At 40.2% G+C, this 20,046-nt stretch overlaps 1 protein-coding gene across 3 annotated transcripts in view; it reads right to left on the bottom strand.

Moving 5' to 3' along the window:
* Positions 1–8,858, bottom strand: part of PDS5A (PDS5 cohesin associated factor A) — a 77,843-nt gene extending 68,985 nt beyond the window's left edge. The window contains exons 1-2 of one of the 3 annotated variants that reach the window (XM_066548489.1): positions 8,731–8,858; positions 7,779–7,949 (exon numbers count right to left, since the gene is read on the bottom strand). In XM_066548489.1, the coding sequence (XP_066404586.1) occupies positions 7,779–7,949; positions 8,731–8,757 (198 nt within the window). In that variant the 5' untranslated portion in view covers positions 8,758–8,858. The remainder of the gene's footprint in view (positions 1–7,778; positions 7,950–8,730) is intronic. The other 2 variants (XM_066548490.1, XM_066548488.1) reach the window with 2 other exon arrangements.
* Positions 8,859–20,046: the final 11,188 nt, after the last annotated feature.

Genomic DNA, 20,046 nt, shown 5'->3' with positions numbered 1-20,046 from the left:
TAAAAAAATGTTCTTCCCCCTTCTCTTTCATCTTCAATATCTGTTCAAATATTATTGGTAAATAGAAAAGACATGTGTCTAATGCTTATGAATGTATTTTGCCAGTACAAAACCTTTTCTCTGTTTCAATAGTTTAGAAAATTTTGATAAATCTCATGGAGAGATGTCATAATTTCTAGCATTAAAAACTGAAGACATGAGGCCTAAAATGCTAATGACTACCAAACTGTATTCCAGCAGAACATGACAGGTTGTACTCATGGAAGACAATAGAGTACCATTAAGATTAGGTAATATAACTGAACAACCAGGAAGAAACAGGAACTCACCTGAGAGTAAGACATTAAAAAGGCTGATCAGCCTTCACAGTAAATTTGAAAGGATTTTTTCCCTGCTGCAAACCTGGTCCTAACACTGAAGCTCTGACACCTCCATCAGCTAAGTATGTACCTTCAGTCTCGTACAAGTAAAATGTATGTTTAGATTATCCCCATGCTATCCAGGTACCAGAAAGTTTTCCATCTTCATTCCTGAGCAGCAAGTATGCTGTGCCAATTTTATCTTTGTTTCTCCTTAGCAGTATTTCATCATGCTTAAGAGATCTTTACAACAGCCAGATTCTGATGTCAGCACAGCAGCGGGAATACGGTTCATTAGTTTACTGCAGCTGCAAAGCCAGCAAAACACACATTGCTTTGAGTAACACCAATAATAAGCATGTGTTTTACATTTCTAGGTAACAATGGTGATTAACAAGATATTGCAGTCTGGGAAAAAACCCTCAGATACAAACAATGATTAACATAGACTGGGGACTACAGAAAAGTTTGGTTTCTCTAACTACCAAAGTGGCTAAATGGCTGTAGTATATGCTGTGAACCAAAGATCTGCTAATTATTTTGTCTGTTGTGTTTCTTTATCATAGCAGAAGATTCACATTAACATTAAGCAGACAAAACAGTAAGAACTGATTCAAGTAGCCAAGGTAAAAAAGTAATCACATATATATGCCTGATTTCCCTTTCTATCAATCATCTCCATATTACTGTCTGCAAGCCCAGGGATAGTTCTTCTTTCACTTTGTATCACTGGTAAGAGAATAACACTTCCTTTATGAGTCTTTGACCACTACTAAAGCTCCTGCTGTTTTGCAAACTTAGGCAAACGAAGTCCTCAAAGTCCTCAAGTCTCCCACGTTGTACCATAAAAATACATACTGACTTGCATATCCACCTGGAGTGATTTCTATGACTAAATCATGTCACTTACACTGAAGACAACATCAGTAGAGCTCTGGTCTGCCACAGGCTTCCACTATGCCCCTAAGTAATATTTGGCATTCAATAGTTTTGCAATTTTAGAAGAGGGGGACAAACTCAGAAGTTTGTAATTTATTATTATCACAACAACCCTTAATCATCTCTTTTCCAAGGTAAATAATCCTGTACTTCTCAAACTTCTAGTCAGTTTTTGTAATACTAATATTAATATAGTACTTGCTAAGTGATTACACACACACGCACACACACAAAAGGAAATACCACAATCAAAATCCTGAAGCCATTACTTGGTTCCACTTACATTAAAAAACTTGTTCTGGAGTTACTCAAGGTTATTTAGTAGAGAAGTACCAGTCAGAGATCACCTTTCTTATTTATCATAGATGGAATACTGTAACTGAAGGGAAATACTTGAAGAAAATTAATATTCTATACTGTATTTTCAAATGGTAAAGTCTGAAGATTTGCATGCCAGCCTCCCACCTATTACGAAGTTTCTATATAATGCCTGTAAAACAGCCTGTAACAGTTTTCACAGAAAACTTTAGTCATTTTCTGGATTTTTTAGGAGATAAGGCCTGATTTACAGAAGCCCTGGGCACTCAGAAATGTAGCTGAAATCAAAGAAACTTTCAGTCTGAACATATAAAGTGCCACAGAATGCACTTCACTTGAAAAGTCACAATTTAGAAATACCAAATCAGACATATGAAGCCAGCTTGTCTTTCTGCTATTAGGATTTGTTTTTTTCCTTTTCAGTAACTCTTCAGTTCCCCATCTTTTAACTGTGATTAACATCATGCCTCACAAACCTCAAGCATTAGCATAAGAATAAGATTTAAAAAATCTCTGAAGTTTCTAACAGAATAAATAAGGACATGAAGACTTCTGAACTAGTCTGTCAGTGATCAGACATCAGAAGTTATCATTTCTAATTCAGCAACCTTTTGGGTTTCCCTCCCCCCCTTTCAAATGGGGGCTTTTTTCTTTTTCACAATACATTTATTTTAGTGTTGCTGGGAAACCATTAGAATAATACTGTACATGTGAAATTGCCATTAATTACTGATGCACTTGTAACAAAAGAAAATTATCAGATACAAAAACAAACGGTGTCATCATCAATCAGTTTGAAATTCAGTAACATCTGGGTGAACTTGGTAGGCCCACATGGTCTGCTCCTCTAAGGACTGACAAAACTGGGACATTTACAAAGCAATTGGTTAATATTCCATTTGGAAAAAAAAAATCAGAACACAATTTCTTCTTCTCTGACTAGTGGCCTGTCCTAGTTAATGAAAAACTTGATTGTTACAAGACTCAAACTAATTAAAAAGATTAAACTATGGGCAAAATCAAATTAAAAATTTGGCTTTAGGCTTATGTGGCTAGCAATAGCTCAAGAACATTGCAACTGCAGTCTGCAGTTAAATACAATTCATGAAGTTTAAAACTATTAGAATAATTAACTGTGGATCATTTCTGTAACCTGGCTGTATGACCTCCACAAAATTACTTATAATTCTTAAATACATGCAAGTCACCCATGTCATCCAAGACTTGCCAGCAAAGAGCATTTATTAGTTCATATACTATCCAACCCTCTTACTATGTATATACCTTTTCCTCTCAAACTTACCAAATTCTTGTGAGTGACACAACAGATTTTCTTCTATCAGATGACATTTTAATTTGTATTTTTTAGTATTGTTTAATGTAACTATCCAGGTCAGATCAAAGGTCCATCTAACTACACAACCTCAGAGAGCAGCCATTAACTTATGCAGAAATATCAGGTTTAGTTAGAAGAAACTTTTTTCCCCCTCTCCTGTAACTACAGCCTATTTCAAAACATTTAAGTAGCATCAAGCAACCTTTCTCAATTTTAACATGATGTAACAGATGCCTAAAACTACCTGTGCATGATATGACACATTGTTAGCATTACCCATTTCTAGTGGTATGAAAGCACAAGAGGCCAAACTATAAAGGGGCCAATACCTGTTAACCAGAGGAACACACAGAAAGGCAATGGAAAGGAGAGGGAGGGGGTTTGTTTCGTTTTCACACAAATACATATAATCACTAAGAAATGCCAAGGGACAAGACAGGCAAGACTTCAAGGCACACCTGGAGTGCTAACTTCCCCAGATGATCACAAGCCAGGCCTTGGGGTGGGCATGGCAGGGGGAGAAAGAGGATGAAAAGGTGTGGGGGGCATTGAAATCAAATGCAACTTTCACAGCAAATGCCTTGCCTAACTGTCACCATGGAAAAAAGAACAAGACTACTAGACTGACTGAAAAACAAAAGGACAATCATTCCCCCAAAAAATCCAAACCCCCACATAACAAAAACCAGAATCCTAACCCAGCCATGATAAAGAGCTGTATCTCCCTCACTAAATTCTAACCTATAAAACTTAGTTTCACAGAAATATATTTAAATGCTGGCTTAAACCTGTGTTTAAATTTTCCATGCTGAAATAAATTTATCGCTTCTTTTCCTTTGAAAAGTTCAGAAACTTTTTTTTTTACTTGTGTATATTTAGTGTCTGATTAAATGTGCATTTTACAAATTTCATGAATTTGTGTTTACACTGATATCTCAAGGTAAAAGCAAATGTTGCACTGTAAGTATTTTTTTTGTCTACAGACTTGTCTTACACTTTACCAAACTGTACAGTTCCTAGTACAAAGCTTTATCTGAACTCACCATCCTGCATGCTTTCTTTTACATTAAAAACTCTAGCAGGCATGATGGTTTTCCAGAAACAACACAAATGCCCCCATCCCTATCTCAAAAGAGAACATTTGCTAACTTTAACATTCAAATTGACTCTGAGGCTCCTTCAACACTCTAAGGCAGGACTGCCACAAAAAGAAGTTGGTTTTGCCCTGTGCCAGGCCAAGTATTTGTGAGTTTTCCTGATAAATTACATGAGAAAAGGGTTCAGGTTAAAATTAACTTAGTTGGAGAGGGGTGGGTGTTCTGTTGTTGGTTGGTTTGAGTTTTTTGCCCTGCTAAGTTTTAATCTGGTCAACCCTTCCATTTTGGCGTGCAACAAAACAAAATGCTTGTAAAGAAGGTACAGAACGGAGGTTGGGACAAGCACGTGAGAGCACCACATATTTTGGTGGCAGTTCTGGCTTTGCCTACAAGGGCTGTTTATGTCAGTCACTGAGAAAATCAGTCTCTGCATTTTGGATTGATGAGGCTATTTGTAATGGATCTGGCAATTAAGTACACTACTATTAATCTTACTCATAATGACTAAAAATGTTTTATATCAATGACATTTTATCATTCTCTTGTGATCAAAGTTATAGCAGAGATTTAATAGTTTAAACTGACAACAACTGACAACAATACACAATTCTGCAGTTTAACATGGCAGTAAAACATAGTCAATTCTGAAAAAAATTAAATAGTCATAAAGAAGTTTTGCAGCAAAGCAGATGCCAAGATTCTAAAACTTCTTTCAATCCTCAACTATCTCATGGAAAGAAATATAATATGGCTAACACAATTGCTCTCAAGTTTTATTTAGGTTCTGTTTTGATCTTGGAACTGAAGGAGGGCTTCTTGGGTGCCTTACAATTGTTTGACATAACCAAGTAAGAGAAGGGGAAAGCAAAGTTACCATCCCCCTTTATAAACCTTAACCCAAATTGTCAAGCATCTGACTTGCAGCTCTAAAATCAATCCCTATATAACTTGAACATCTGCCCTGTAAAGAGAAAGACTGACCTAAAAAAAATGATTTTGTGTCAAAAGTACAGTAAACCTCAACACTCTGCTACATGCTAGCTGCCTAGATTGGTTAAACTTACTTGGATCTATTGAATGGACATCTGAGCCCAGCCACAGCACACCAGTTAAAATCACTTCCTCAACAGCTGAAACTATACATCACATACTGTCCCACTCTAAGAAGGCACCAAACCATCCATGTAATCTAACACTCCAGAAACTACCTTTGACTCCATTAAGCACCTGAACTTGTGTTTCATTTGCCATACATACGCAATCCTGAGGCATTTCCTTTCTACATCCCTCAAAAGATCCATGTCCATTTTAAAATTCTCAATATTTTCATTTTCAGGACAATAATAATGTTATCATACAGATATATCAAAACACTTGGAAAGTATCTGGCCTACATTTTATTACCCACAACGCCAAGCAGAAGGAGGGAATGGATATAAAAACATTCTTTTTAAAAGTCCTTGGCACAAAAGCTGCTGCTCAGGCACTCTGGGACAGGTGCCCAGAATGTCTCAAGTTCCAATAATAAGAAAAGCTTTCATTAGAAGAAGAGGTCTGGACACAAAAATACAGATACAATACCAGAAAACTTGCTAATAAGGACACAGATTTGTAACCAGTTAAGTTGACCATGACTTCAACAAGCTAAAAGAACAAAAATTTGCAGGAACTGGTCCACATCCTGGTGGCCAAAACTCTGAGTTGCACATTTTCTGTAAGAAACACCTTCTGTAAGAGCATCTTTGGCTGACGCATGGCCAAGAAGACAAAAAACCTACAGTTTCAAGAACTGATTCATGCCTGAGTTGGTACATTCTGTTAAAGCTGGCTTTTATCATTAAGTCACATTTAAAGTTCTGGAAAGTTATCTTTTGAAGAAAACTTGAAGAGATTTAACAAAACTTTTTCAAGCATTTCTATCCCAAGCACAGCAACATCATAATATTCCACATACCAAAATTAATTTGCTTTTGTAAATTAAGTTGATATAAAGAAGCTCTGACTTCTTCATAAAGAACATACACATTATACAAAAGCATAAAGAAAATATACTTGTTGGTTTAGTCCTAGAATGTACAGTACTTCCCATTTTCTTGATGTTTCAGTAAAGCCCATACCTGACAAAAAAATTTCTTCTAACTCAGATTAAACAGTACCAATACAGTAAGAAAAATCTTTCTCTGTCATTTCAGACAGAAAAAAAAATGTCAGTAGGTGCAGTAGCAAAGTATTTGTTTACATTTGAAGTTACTCTCAAATTTTTTGGCTGTCTGAATTTTGTAACAATAATTCATTAAAAAACAACAGAAAAAAAGTCTGCTCTTAGCCTGGAAATTATGTCTAATACACACACACACGTGAATTCAGTAAAACATGTATACATGATTTTGAAGTTCCATTATTCCTATTATATAGGAATGACATAGTTCACCAAGTCCACCAACTGGGACAAAATAAAATACCTGTTTCAGGGATCAGCTCAAAATTGCATTCCTCTACATTCCACAGACTTTAATCTGAGGTATCTGTCTAAACAGTCACAACTCTAGCATCCTCTCCTGTAACTGGCAATATTCCACTGCAGTTCTGAAAATACTAGGCCAAACTTGTCCATTCCATAATTTTCAAAACTGTAAATGGACAACAAGGCTCATTTTCGAAAAAAGAACAGTGATAGGTGCCTTGCTGCTTAAAAAACAAAGCACAAAGCCTATGTTCTCCTCACATTTATAGCTAAGAAAACTTTTCAATGTACTAACTGACCAGCCCAGACCATGATTTCTATTTTTCAGTCTTTGTGAAGCCACTGCTGTCATAGGAAACAGATCATCAGATGATAGAGTATTTCCAATCTCTAAAAATTATTACTCCACCCTGGGCATAGGACCAAATCCTAGGTTACAAAAACCTTTGGTCCAAAGACCATGGTGTTAACAAACGAGCTGTGTCAATATTTGATCAATGCTCAACTTAATTCTCTATTTTCAGCATGGACTTAAGAAATAATCCTACTGTAGCACAGTAGCATTTTTTTTCCAGTGGAAGAAGGGATTAATAAAGTAAAAAAGAGGCAAGACTCGCACTCCCTCAGGATGCTGTCAAACAAGCAGAGAAGATGCTTTTCTAACAATCCCTTTTGCTCAAGAAAATTTAGCAATTTTGTCAATTATACTAAATAGGAAAAAAACAGTGTGCATTACACTAAGTTAAAAAATCTGAGGCAGGTTTTACATTTGAAACTATTTCAAAATTCCATCCATAAACTCCAGAAATTAAGCTTTGTTTTTGGCAAACACTGTGATCTTTTCAATCAAAATTACCCTTACGTAGGCCTACTTGCTTCCTCCACTCAACTATACTTTCTTCAAATGCCGGAACCCAAAACACCACCTGGCTTGCCAAAAAATTTTGCGAGCATATCCTGTAATTATTACTTGTGATTCTACTTCAGACCTCTCCTCTAAACTGTGGATATGTTTCATGTACAAATTAGCAGTTAATGTACCAATTCCAGCATTGAGAGAACTCACAAGACAACAGTAGTGAATTACAAAAAAATGGGGAAAATGGGTCCTCCGCTTTTAAGGAAAAACAATGAAGTCATATTCCCTTAAAGGTCTGCAGGCAGGAAGGACAACAAAACTCTGGCAGTTCTCCATTCCAGTGATAAAATGTCTACCTTAACAAGTAAAAGTTTCAGGGAGGGGGGTGGTGGTCAGAATTGCTCACCTTTAACCGTTTAACCACCTCATCGTTGGTAATTTTGTCCGTAATCTCCTTCACTCCAGGAGGATAGTAGATGATTTTACCGTCGGCAGCAGGTTTTGGTTGGGTAGCAGGGAAGTCCATCCTGGCGCTGCTGGTTATAAACTTTCCTTCTCCACAGTCCTCTACCGGCCTCTATCGGTCAGAAAACAAAAGTTCAGCAGAATAGAAACGACTTTCTAACCCTCTTTTTCCATTCCTCACCCTCAATTCGCTGAAGGCCCCGGCTATCGCCCCGCCGGCCGCGCCCCCCAGCGCTGTCCCCGCCGCATCCCGGCGGGAGCGAGGCCCGGCCCGCCGCCGCTCCCCGCGACTCGGGCCTCCCCGCTCCCCTCCGGCGCCTCCTTTCATTGCGGGGCTGCTCCAGCCCAACACTGTTAGTTCGCAGCCGACGGTTTTACAATGAAATTTGGGGCCCAATCGAAGGATACCCCGCGGCCGAGGGCCCCTTACGGCCCGGGGGGTGGGCCGGGGACGCCGTTCCGGCCCCAGGGGGTGGTTCGGAGCCGGCACACCGGTCCCGGAGCCGGGAGACGAGGCCTAAACAGTTAGGCCTCAAAACTATCGGGAGGCAGAGAAGCCAACAGGAGAGGGGGAGGGAGGGAAGGAGGCGGCGGCGAGCGCAAACAAAACCCCCCCGCGACCCCCCCATTCCCTCAGAGCCCCCCACCCGCCCTCCCGCGCCCCCAGGAGCCCCCCCGGGGAGGGGGCCCGGCCACTCGCCACTTTCCATTTGTTCCCGCAACTTCATGTCCCCTCAGCCCTCGCCCCGCACCCCCCCCACCCGCCCCGCCGCCCCGCATTCGGCCGGGCCCACAAAGAGCCCCCCGCAGCCCCGGCTCCGCGCACACACCCCCGCGGCCGTGGGGAGCGGGGAGCGAGCACGGGGGGAAGCGGGACCCGGAGCCGCCTTTACCTCATGCAGCTCCGGAAGGTGCAGCATTGAGCAGCCTCCGTGCCGGGTGGTGCTCGCCGCTCCGCCGCCACCCCGCCGGCCGCTGCCCTGGGCGCTCCCGCCGCCTCCTGCTCCGCGGCGCGGTAGCTCCTGCTCGGGAGCGCTGGCTGGGGGAGGGGGAGCGGCTCGGTGGCGGCAGCAGCGGCGGCGGCGGCGGCCGGGAGAGGGGGAGGCTCGGGCGGAGCGTGCGCCGCGGGGACCCAGCGCCGCTCTCCGCCCGCCCAGGGAAGCGCAGCCCGGGAGGAGCCTCCGCGCCGCCCCCGCCCCTTCCCGCCCGCGGCCGGCGGCGACGCCCCGCCAGGAGCCCCCAGCCCCCGCCCCGGGCAGAGGGCGAGGCCGCCCAGTGGGTCTGGCACCACGCGGAGCCCCGCGCAGGGTGCCGGGCAGTGCCGGGCGCGGGCAGCGCAGCGCTGCCTCAGCTTGGCGCCTAAAGCCCCGGAGCGGCCGGGCCGGGCAGGCTCCGCCGGGGCGGCGAGGGCACGGCTGGCGCCGAGCGGCGATGCCCGGCTGCTGGCAGTGTCAGCGAGCGAGGCTGCGGGGTCCTGGCTGCAGGGCGGGAAGGCGAGAGTTACTTTGCTGCTTCCTTACGGAGCCCGGGCCGCTCATGGCTGCGCGGGCTCGTCTGGCCGGTCCCTCAGGCATCTGGGGCCTGGTCAGCGCGAAGGAGAAGACAGTGTGCGGAAACGGCGTGCGGGGTGGCACGGAGAGTGCGGTGGCAGGCGAGAGTGAGCAGTAATTCTTCAGGCAGATGAGGGGAAAGAGAGTATCCACACTTTGGTTATAAATCTTAAGGAGAAACTTGAATATGCAGACCAAAGGAGCCCTCACCAGCCAACTCAGGAAATCCTTCCGTGCAAAATGTCTTTGTAATTTAATATTCATATTGCCAAGGGATGGGGTATGTCTGGAAAGTCAATAGCAAAGTGGGATCAATCTGTCTGTTTTGAATCTGCAGTATGTACCCTGTCTGAAGTGTAGGTGGCTATGAAATGTTTTCTAGATGCCCGTACTGTTCAGAGAAGGTATGTGACAGCTGAAAGATGACTTCTAGCTGATCAAGACTAATTTCAGATCTTCAGCTGCTTATTTTTTTTATTCAAACCAGCTAAAAGTATTATTTTTCTTTATTTTGGAAATCTCTAATGCATTTTCTTCAGAGAAAATTGAAGGTAGGAGGTCAGGACCATCTCCACAGAGGGATGTTTCGCTCCATGGGGGTTGCACAGGTATGACAGGAGCCTATCCAGGCACAGCAGGGTGGGCTAGCATGGCCCAGCAGTGGCAAAGGACAGATGCAGGAGGGTGAGGGGGTGGGAGAGGATGGGAAAGGGGTAAGTAAGTAAGAATATGGTGAAGCATGCCAAATTCCAGCTTTACAAGGTGCTGGTGGAAAATGTACAGACTGAGAAGCTTTTTGGAATGTCAGGTGTAATAGCATGTGGGTAGGAAATTGCTCTTCTATATTTGCATTCCTTGTCTCCCTGCAGTGTTGTCCTAGGGGAATTAAAGCCTTGAATGTCCACAGCCTCTATGAAACCAGCTTAGAAGGATTATAGTGAAAGTGACTGAGTTGCAATGAACACTTGGAGAATCTGACACTGATTTTGAAATTTAGAACGATGTCATGAGACCAGGCATTTAAATCTGGCTATGAATCCAGACTTAAATGAAATTATTCTCTCCAAACTTAAGGATCAATGGATTTAGGCATTCACAATAGACAGGTCACCCTAAGGTTGTACTGATTTTAGTAAATAAATAAAGCCAAAGCATGTCATCCTTTTTCTGAATCTAAACTAAAGGGCCCATTTAGATTTGCCTTAACATGTAACGACTCAGACTAGCTATCAACTTTAATTTGTTGTCAATCAAATAAGAGGTACTGTCAGAACTTATATACATTGAACATATTTGGATCTTCTATCCTTAAATTTGTTACATAAGGTACTTCCTTCTCCAATCAAGTTACTAATATAAACCATTTGGTGTAGGTTCCTTATTTTTAATACACCTCTTTTAGCAGAATAAATTAGAAAGAAATCCTAGAAAAATATTCTGTAACTAAATAAAGTATATATGAAAAACCTATATGAGCTTGTTTCAGTTTATATAGAAAAAGACAGAATCTAAGTCAGTAAAAATAATGGAAGAAATAAATTTAAAGAGTCCATTGCTAAGGTTTTTTTTCATGAACTCAACATAGAGCTAGAAAGACGTTAGGCAGACTTCTCCTTGGGCAGAATTGAAGTACTACAGGTTTTGCATTCCAGAAATTATAGCTAGGTCTCTGAACTTCATGGATTTTAATATTTGTTTTCAAATATTCTTTAGCTGATATTGAAAAGCACTGTTTTATGTATATCATTAGTGTGATCTACAATATCATAACTTCTTGTTGTAATCTTGTAGTCACAAGATTTTTTTTCACAAACTGACACCATCTTTATTTAGAATTGTTTATTCAGTGGGTTGTGAAGTAGGACTAAGAACATAATGGTCAAGGGCTATTCTCCCACAACTTGCTTTTAGTCTAAGTTAAAGACAGACACAGTGCAAAGCCTCTAGTGTGCACTTCTAATCGCTTTTATTTTTCATCAAAGAATAAGATAAAGTCTTGCATTGTAAGGAATATGTACATTGAAGGTTGTTGTCATCTTATTGCAAAGCTCCCATACCTTGGTGATTTCTCATGGGCAGCTCCCTGCAGCACTGACTCCTTCTTCTTCCCAGCACAGCCAACAAACTCCAACTCTCTCCTCACCTACCTAACTCACTCTTTTGTAGCACTCGTCTTCTTATTGGACACAGCTGTGGCCTGTTAAGGGCAGGGCTGTTCCTAATCTTTGGTGATTAGTACAGCTGCAACTCCTCAGGTGTGAGATTACCTTCTGCACTGTCTTATTTTCTTACATTCTCTCCCTCCACAGAAGGTAGCATGTAGTTAGACAAGGCAATTCAAAGATTTGACTAGAGAGTGCCAAGTAAGGTTTGCTCATTCAATTAAAATTCTGTTTCAATTTATGCAAGTTCTTTGTGAATCCCCACACTGAAGTACTCTTAGTTGTGGACCAAGACCTCTCTGTCTTCTTGCAGATTTCAGATAAATAGTGACATTAGAATAACACAGAAAGTCTTGAAAGGCATCAGTGTAAGGTTGACTATCGAGCAGTTCACACAAGATTCCTGCTTTTATGGGTAATGAGTGATTAGTCAGCAGTATGTTAGCCAGATATGTAGTGTTTTGAGTGAGTCTTGAACAAATCATATCAGCAAAGTGGCTGAGAGGAGTAGGTGCAAATTCTGTAATCGTGGGCTTATTAGGCAATGGTTCTATCTTTTCTCAGAAGAGAAGCAGTGGGATTTGTACTTCTGCACCATTTGAAATTCTAAAGGGCTAAAACAGAGCATCTAGTTCTGGTATCACACCCAATTAAGGGACGTATGAATGAACACTTAACTGCCAATTAGCTTGAATATATGCATGGCATTTTCAGAATGTAAAAGCATAAAAGCTTCAGATAATCTGACCTGTGGTACTCCTTAATTTGAATAGTCCTGAAATCTGCTCTTATCAGATACAATTACAGCTGCTAGTGTCTGGTTTGTTGCTTTTGCTTGTTTGACCTTCACCCTTCTAATTTCAGCAAGCAGTTGAGATCTGACTTGGACTGTGCTTGTACAGCTGTAGCCAGGTTCACATGATCCCTTGGGTTTTACTGGATGGCTCTGTCTAATAATATGACTGAGTTCTTTAGTCTTTACCCAGATTTTACTGTTTGCATCAGAATTTTATTACCTTCACTCACTTTACTTTTATTGGAATGTATTTGCTCCGATCTGCTCTCGTTTGTTTTGATTGTATTTTAGACTACGTTTGCAAGTGTTATTCATAAACAAACTGAAATAAAGGGTGCCAAACACCTGTGGGGCAACCTTGTGAGTTGCTTCTTTCTTTGTATTGTGATAGGACAGGTTCAAGGAAAGGCTCAAGAAAGGAAAAATGTGCTTTTACTGGTAGGGAAAATAATGCAGCACAGAGTTTTCAGAACAAAACACTTTTTGGGTGAAACAGAAGAGAGTATGGGGTGATTACTTCAAGCACAGAAAATCCTTTAATTCATGTTGATTAAATTAAACTATGCTCACATGTTTCCAGGAACTGCTTAGTGGTTCTCCTCAGGTCTTTATTAATACAGTAAACATGGATAGTAACAATGACTAAGAAGTAAACAGTGACATTAAGACATGACACTGTGTTGTGAACTGCAATAAGTAATATCTGTCATTGCAGTATAACATATCTTTGATAACACCATCTAATTGTTTTAACTACCTATTTTTATTATTGATGTATTTTACATATGCTGTAAATTGAGGTGGGTCAGAGGTGAGTTTCTTGACAATGTGCATTGCTATAATGAAAAAGCTCCAAAAGGTGTTCCATTCCAGGGCGTATTTACAGTGAAATTAGTCTTAGAATAGCCCAGGAAGTGAGCTTTGTTAGAAAACCAGGGACTTGTGTATCTCCCATTTTCTACATTGACAAGATAAAAATCTCTAGAAGGGGGCAGGAGGACTTATGTGTATTATATTATAAAGACAAATCAAATGGAGACACAAAGTGCTCCTGCGGAAGAGTCCCACAGCTCACTGAGTCTTCATTGAGTAGTACCAGTTCTGAATAAAGGGAAGGACCAAATACTGTATGGATGATAAACTCTTTTAAAACTGATCCCTAGCCATGATTTGTCTAAATGTTATTTTTGCTCTGGTTTTGGTAAGGAAGGCTTCTCCATGTGCTGCCTAAAAATGTCTTTATTATGAATCATGCTTGGAAATAGGGCAGTTATCATAGAATTATAGAATAGCTAGGTTAGAAAGGGACTTTAAAGGTCATCTGGTCAGTCCAGCCCTCCTGCAGTAACCAGGGACATCTCCAACTAGATCAGATTGCTCCAAGCCCTGTCCAGAGTGACCTTGAATGTTACCATGGATGAGACATTCATAACCTTTCTGAGCAACCTGTTCCAGTGTTTGAGCACCCTCCTGGTAAAAAATATTTTCCTTATATCTAGACTAAATCTACACTCTTTTGGTTTAAAACCATCACCCCTTGTCTTATCACAACAGGTTCTGCTAAAAAGTCTGTCACCATCGTTCTTTTAAGTCCCCTTTAGGTACTGGAAGGCTGTTACAAGGTTACCCTGGAGTCTTCTTTCAGGCTGACTAACCCCAGCTCTCTCAGCCTTTCTTCACATGAAAGATGCTCCAGCCCTCTGATCATCATCATGGCCCTTCTCTGGACCAGTTCCAAGAGATCTGTGTCCTTCCTGTGCTGGGCCCCCAGAGCTGGCTGCAGCCCTGCAGGTGGGGTCTCACCAGAGCAGAGCAGAGCAGAGGGGCAGAATCCCCTCCCTCCCCTGCTGCCCACAGGGCTCTGGATGCAGCCCAGGACACCTTTGGCTCTCTGGGCTGGGAGTGCCCATGGCTGGGTCATGTCCAGCCTCTCATCCACCAGCATCACCAAATGGTTTTTGCACAGGGCTGCTCTTGATTAATTCGTTCCCCAGCATATACGTACACACACACACGCATGCACAAATATACACATATATATATGATATATATATCATACATGATGTATATATATATCAAGACTATATATTCATTCAGAAATGGTGAAGATTGTCACTGTTCATAACATTTAAGCTATTGTGAAAAAGTATATATTTATGAATACATTTTTAATTTACTAACCACTCTATTGACAGAATGATTGTGCTTCTTTCATTTGCTTGCAAGTAAAGTAAAATCAATTTATTGGCACCTGCAGATTGGTGATTTCACAGGAGAATTTTTAGAAGCCTCCATGATCTATTGCTAGTTTTGAACATTCAGAAACTGAAGTTACAGCAGCCTACTGCATGTCATCTATCCACCTCCTTTCTAGCTGCTCTCAATTATGATGACTTGTCACCATTCACTCCATAATTACATTCTCAAGGTTATTTCCATCTCTGCTCCTGATGTGTCCAAAGCACATACATTTACACCTATTAATTTCTGACAACCAAGTCTACTGTTCTCCAATAATATATTTAATATGTGCATTTATCATCCTTTCTGTCCAGAAGATGTCTTTGCTTGCACCATATCACAAAAGCTTCAATTTTCTTTGTCACAGTCAATAATTTCTCAAAAGTCACATTGATAAGTTGCTACAGCAAAAAATTAGGCATTTCACCAGTCAAATATTTCTACTTCCATGGTAATTTTTTTCCAGGCTTTTATAAGGAAAGCCATGGATGGATCAACTATTCTTCAACATTTTCTAGTTTCTGTTGGACAGGTTCTGATTGGGTAAATTTGATCCCAGGTAAACTGAATTTATGAACAGTCTCTGTAGCTAGACCACTTATAATGAAGCTAGCTAATACACAATTTTTATTAAGTAAGGTTATTTTATTTATGGCATACTCAAGAATACCCTGTATTTTTCACTAGCCTTTTATTGTCTTTCTAATACTTGGTGGACAACAGATGTGGTTGTGACAGTGCTATGTCATCAGCTGAAGGTCATTTCAAAGAAGTCCATTCAAACTCAACTCTTCCATTCTATGAAGTATTTCTAAGATATCTTTTTTGTCCCAGCCAGGCTACAAGGAAATTTGCAGTTACCTTCATTTTAATAGTAGCACATGGTTCTTTATATTCACTTTATAATTTTTCAAATAACAAGGCAGATTTAGGGAAATTCTGGGTGTATGAGACTGCTTACAGGAAATACTACTGGGAAAATTGGGAAAGTTTGGCAGTATATTTAGCCCATGGCAGCTGTTTTCTGGAGGTAAAACAATGAGTTTCTCCCCCTGCCCCATTAAATAAGAACTGTCCTATGATCTATTAAAAACTGAGAACATGTGTGGTACTAGCAAGTTCTGATTAAGAGGTTCTTTTGTGAAAAGCATTGATTGTATTTATGATGGTGCTGTTGCTAATTCTTCCAACAGATATAGCGTCTGCTGCTCGCAGTAAAGAAAAGAATGATATGAAATTTTACAAATGAATATGAACTTGGAATTTACCATTATGGTAAAAGAAAGACGTTTGATGAATGGATGTGCAGCCTCAGAGCTGTGCTCTAATGACTGGGTCATTTCATGTTGATGGATAGGTTATGTGGTGTATTCAGAGGCTTAAAAAAGGGTTGCATTTATCAAACACAGGGAAGCATCAAAGTGTGTGTGTGTATGACTGTGTGAGTAAGAGAATCATTATAGTTTGCCTTTGAACAAAGTCAGGAAATATATTGATCGTATAGGTTTATGCACTAGGGGAGCAACTAATGATGATCCAGTCAATGTGTTCTGTGAATGGCTCAAGGGGATAATCATTAAAACATTACACCACTATGCCATTTTGGAACCTGAATATGAAACCTGGAATTTCAAACCCTCATAAAGAACAATTTGCATTTGCATTTATGAAATAGAATTACTTCTTTGGTTTGTGCTGCTCCAGTCACTTCATCCTTACAATTCTACTTCAGTTAATGCACTGTATATTTGCATCCAGATCATCAGACAGCATGGCAGTAGCAGCACACTGACAACATAGTGATCCAGCAGCAGGGAATACTGAGTACCAGTGGAAGAAAATTTTCCTAAATTCAGGATATGTGGCAGCAGAGATGCTAAATAAGGTTATTTGAGCCAGTACTTGTGTGGGTGCTTGACAAAGCAGATATTGAATTGGTGTCTGAAGAGAGCACAGAATTTCAAGTATTGAGTAGACAAAGCCAGAAGTAACCTAGACAAGGCATGAGTAAATAGAGAAATGAGAAAAGTATAGTCTTGACAAAAATGCTTAGTAATATAAAAACTGTGTTAATGACATACAGATTTTTAGCCAAAATTCTTGATGATGCAATATAAAAAAGTCCATGATGATGGAGTGATCAATGAAGGTGATACTAATGCCAGCAGAGGGATTACTGTTTGTAAAGTAGACTGGTATGTATCCACTAAGAATTTCACCAGCATCTAATACCACTATTTATAGGCTATCTGAATTTGACAAGGCAGCTCATGTGTACTCTGTGTAATACACTATAACTACACTGTATCAAGCACATAAACACTTGCTTTCTTAAGTATATCTCTGTACTGTGCTTTTTATCTTCCAGACACTGCATACTTATACTTAATCATTTATATTTTCAGGGAAGCACTTGCTAAAATTTTTAACTTCCTTTATCTAAATCCTTTAATAAGCCAGAAAAAGACTTTTAGCCACCATGTGAAACATTTAAGTCACTATTTTAGATGTAGTTAGGTTTTGTTTATGAAATGCCATTGACCTATATTTAATAAATTTTTAAACCTTCAAGATCTGCTCAGCAGCCACCTCTAATCCAGAAGAAAACTGGAGGGAACCATATTTTTAATCCATTTTCAGTATCATTCAGCTGCCTGGATGCACTATTAGGCATGAATTTTTCTATTTAAATGAAAAAACATGTTGACAAGTCTATCAGATTCTGAATAGAGCAAGAACAGAATAATGTTACTTCTTAGGGAGGAAAGCAATAGATCCTTAAATCCCCTAAAGGAAGCTCCTTCATAGAGCAGGTACAAAATAACACTAAAAGAAGTGCACAAATGCTGACAAAATCTATGAGCAAAAAAAACCCCCAAAGCCTCTATAGTTTCCCAAATTTAAGCAAACTTGCAGTAATATTTTTTTCTGTCTTACCAACGCCTTATTTTGGTGTTTGTCTCTCTGTTCCTTTCTAAGAGATTTGTCCGTTGACCTGCTGCTGGGTGCAGGAAATGGGAACTCAGGAAAAGGTATGAATGAACAGGAGAAATGGAATGAGCAAAGATGAACACATGTAGTAGAAAATCTGCAGCTGGCTGGGCAGTAGGAGTTTCATGTGAGCAAACAAAAAATGCAGAGATAGAAGGTGAAATAAGTAGCACTGAGTGAATTGTAAGCATCTTTTAAATATCATTTATCTGTAAGTACAATTTTGCCAAATTCAAGATGAACGGGAGAAGCCAAATTCTAAGAACAACATAATTAAATGTTCTGTTATATATCTTAAAACCAGTCACACGTACAGTTCTATTTACTTAATATAAAGGCTCCTTTCAATTTTGATTTTGGCTCTCCATATTTAACAGCCACTATAATAATCTCTTTGGAAACTAGCTGAACAAACTTGTGAGAAGATTTTTAAAATCAGAGGATACTATTAAATTTCAAAGTTAAAATGAAGATGGTTGTGGATTTCTTTTGCCCCCTGTTTACATATGAAGGGGAGTTTCAGATCAACTAGAGAGCTACATCAAAATATATTGGGAGCTTTTATTTCTGTATGCAAATGTCCTGCTTGCTGTTCTGATGCTGCATGGTTAGTCTTCTTGCTGAGACCTGGGAAGAACATATGTATGATAGTGGCTGCAGTCACTAAAGCAGTGAACCTGACAGTGTAAAGTTTTGAAAAATAGATGAAACAAGCTTAAATTATGGAAATATTTGTTTTCTATTTCATCCCATTAATGGGTTTAAACATAATTTAGATACATTTACTTGTATGTGCGTTTTATAACTGCTGAATTTGAAAAGTACATGTATAATCAGAAATAACTCAGAAAGTCCAAAAACATGTGTCTTTAAGAGTTGTCAGAGTCACAAACTGCATAATGCTGCTGAGGAAAATAATTACCAGCATGTATATGGATGTTTTGGTTTAACCCCAGCCAGCAACAAGTCTCATGCAGCTGCTCAATCATTCTCTCACAGCGAATAGGAAAGAGAATTGGATGGGTAAAAGTGAGAAAACTCATGGGTTGGGATAAAGACAGTTTACTAGGTAAAGCAAAAGCCTCACACATGAGCAAAGAAAAGGAATCCATTTACCACTTCCCATGGGCACGCAGGTGTTCAGCCATCCCTAGGAAATCAAGGCTTCACCACGTGTATTTGGGAAGTACAAACACCATCACTCAAAATGTGCCCCCCTTTCTTGTTCTTCCCCTGCTTTAAATACTGAGGATGACACTGTACAGTCTGGAAAACCCCTTTGGCGAGGTGGGGTCAGCTGCTCCCCCCGTGTCCTTTCCCAACACCTTGTGCACCTCCAGCCTCCTCACAGAAGGTATCTTGACACTGTGTAAGGGCTGCTCAGCAGTAACAAAATCAGCTCTGCTGTATTATCAACCCTGCTTTCAGCACAAATCCAAAACACAGCCCCATACCAGCCACTGTAGAGAAAATTAACTCTACCCCACCCAAACCCAGCACAATGGATGAGGGGGAAATTGGCAATTTGTTCTGCTGAATGTGTAACATACAGTACACCTTTTCCTTTTCTACTCTTCTACCGTGTAGTATATTTAATTTTGTTTTTTTTTTTTTTGTACATAGAAAGTATGCAAGTTCATAATAAAAACTGAGACAAAGACAAAACTCTCATTGAAGTTTTAAGGTATACATTTTAGTCTCCTAACCATCACCACTGTACAGAAGAAGAAATGCCCAACTCAGAAATTGAAGAACTACACAGAAAATATGAACTACTCCTCTTTCAATGTTCTTTTAAGTTAGCTTGTTCATTCTTCCAGGTTTTGGGGAATGTAATCAGAGGAATAAAGCAGTTGAAAGAGTTCAGTGTTTGATAATCTCTTTGAAAAAAGCTTAAACATGTTTTCATGCTGGTTGTATCAACTGTTTTTGTTTGGGGTTGGTTTGTTTGTTTGACTGGGTTTTTAATAAGTTGTCCATTACAGATGGGCCCAGATCCAAATGACACCACTTCTGCTCCATCCTGAATTGTGTGTATCAGGTTGCAGATACCAATCTGAATGTCATAACCTAGAGCAGGGTGGAGTGGAGCTTTTCTTAAGATATGATTCCCTCACTCTTTCAACTTGGAATTTTCATGATTTTGACAGGTACAAGCTAACTAATTTTTGCCTAGTCCTTAAATAAACTGGAAACTGTAGACTGTCCTGTTAGAAGGAGCAACTGTCCTTTTATGTCGCTGAAACTGTAAGATAGCCTGTGGCTTTCTAAATTTGAGTTTCTTTTGTTGCTGGTGTTATTCACTGGGAAAGAATGTGGCCCCGTTTCCAGTGAGAGAGGGTATGAAATGTTAAAAAATAGAAGTGATAGGGGGATTTTAAAGGGACTAAAAAAAACCCAAAGAGGTCAGAATTTACAGGAAAGCAAAAGAAGGCCTTCCCCATTCAGCAACACGCAAACAGCTATCTG

Source organism: Molothrus aeneus, chromosome 4 (genome assembly GCF_037042795.1).
Source record: "Molothrus aeneus isolate 106 chromosome 4, BPBGC_Maene_1.0, whole genome shotgun sequence".
NCBI classification, from domain to species: domain Eukaryota; kingdom Metazoa; phylum Chordata; class Aves; order Passeriformes; family Icteridae; genus Molothrus; species Molothrus aeneus.
The sequence above is the reverse complement of the archived record's forward strand: the minus strand, read 5'-3'. Positions and strand labels throughout refer to the sequence as shown.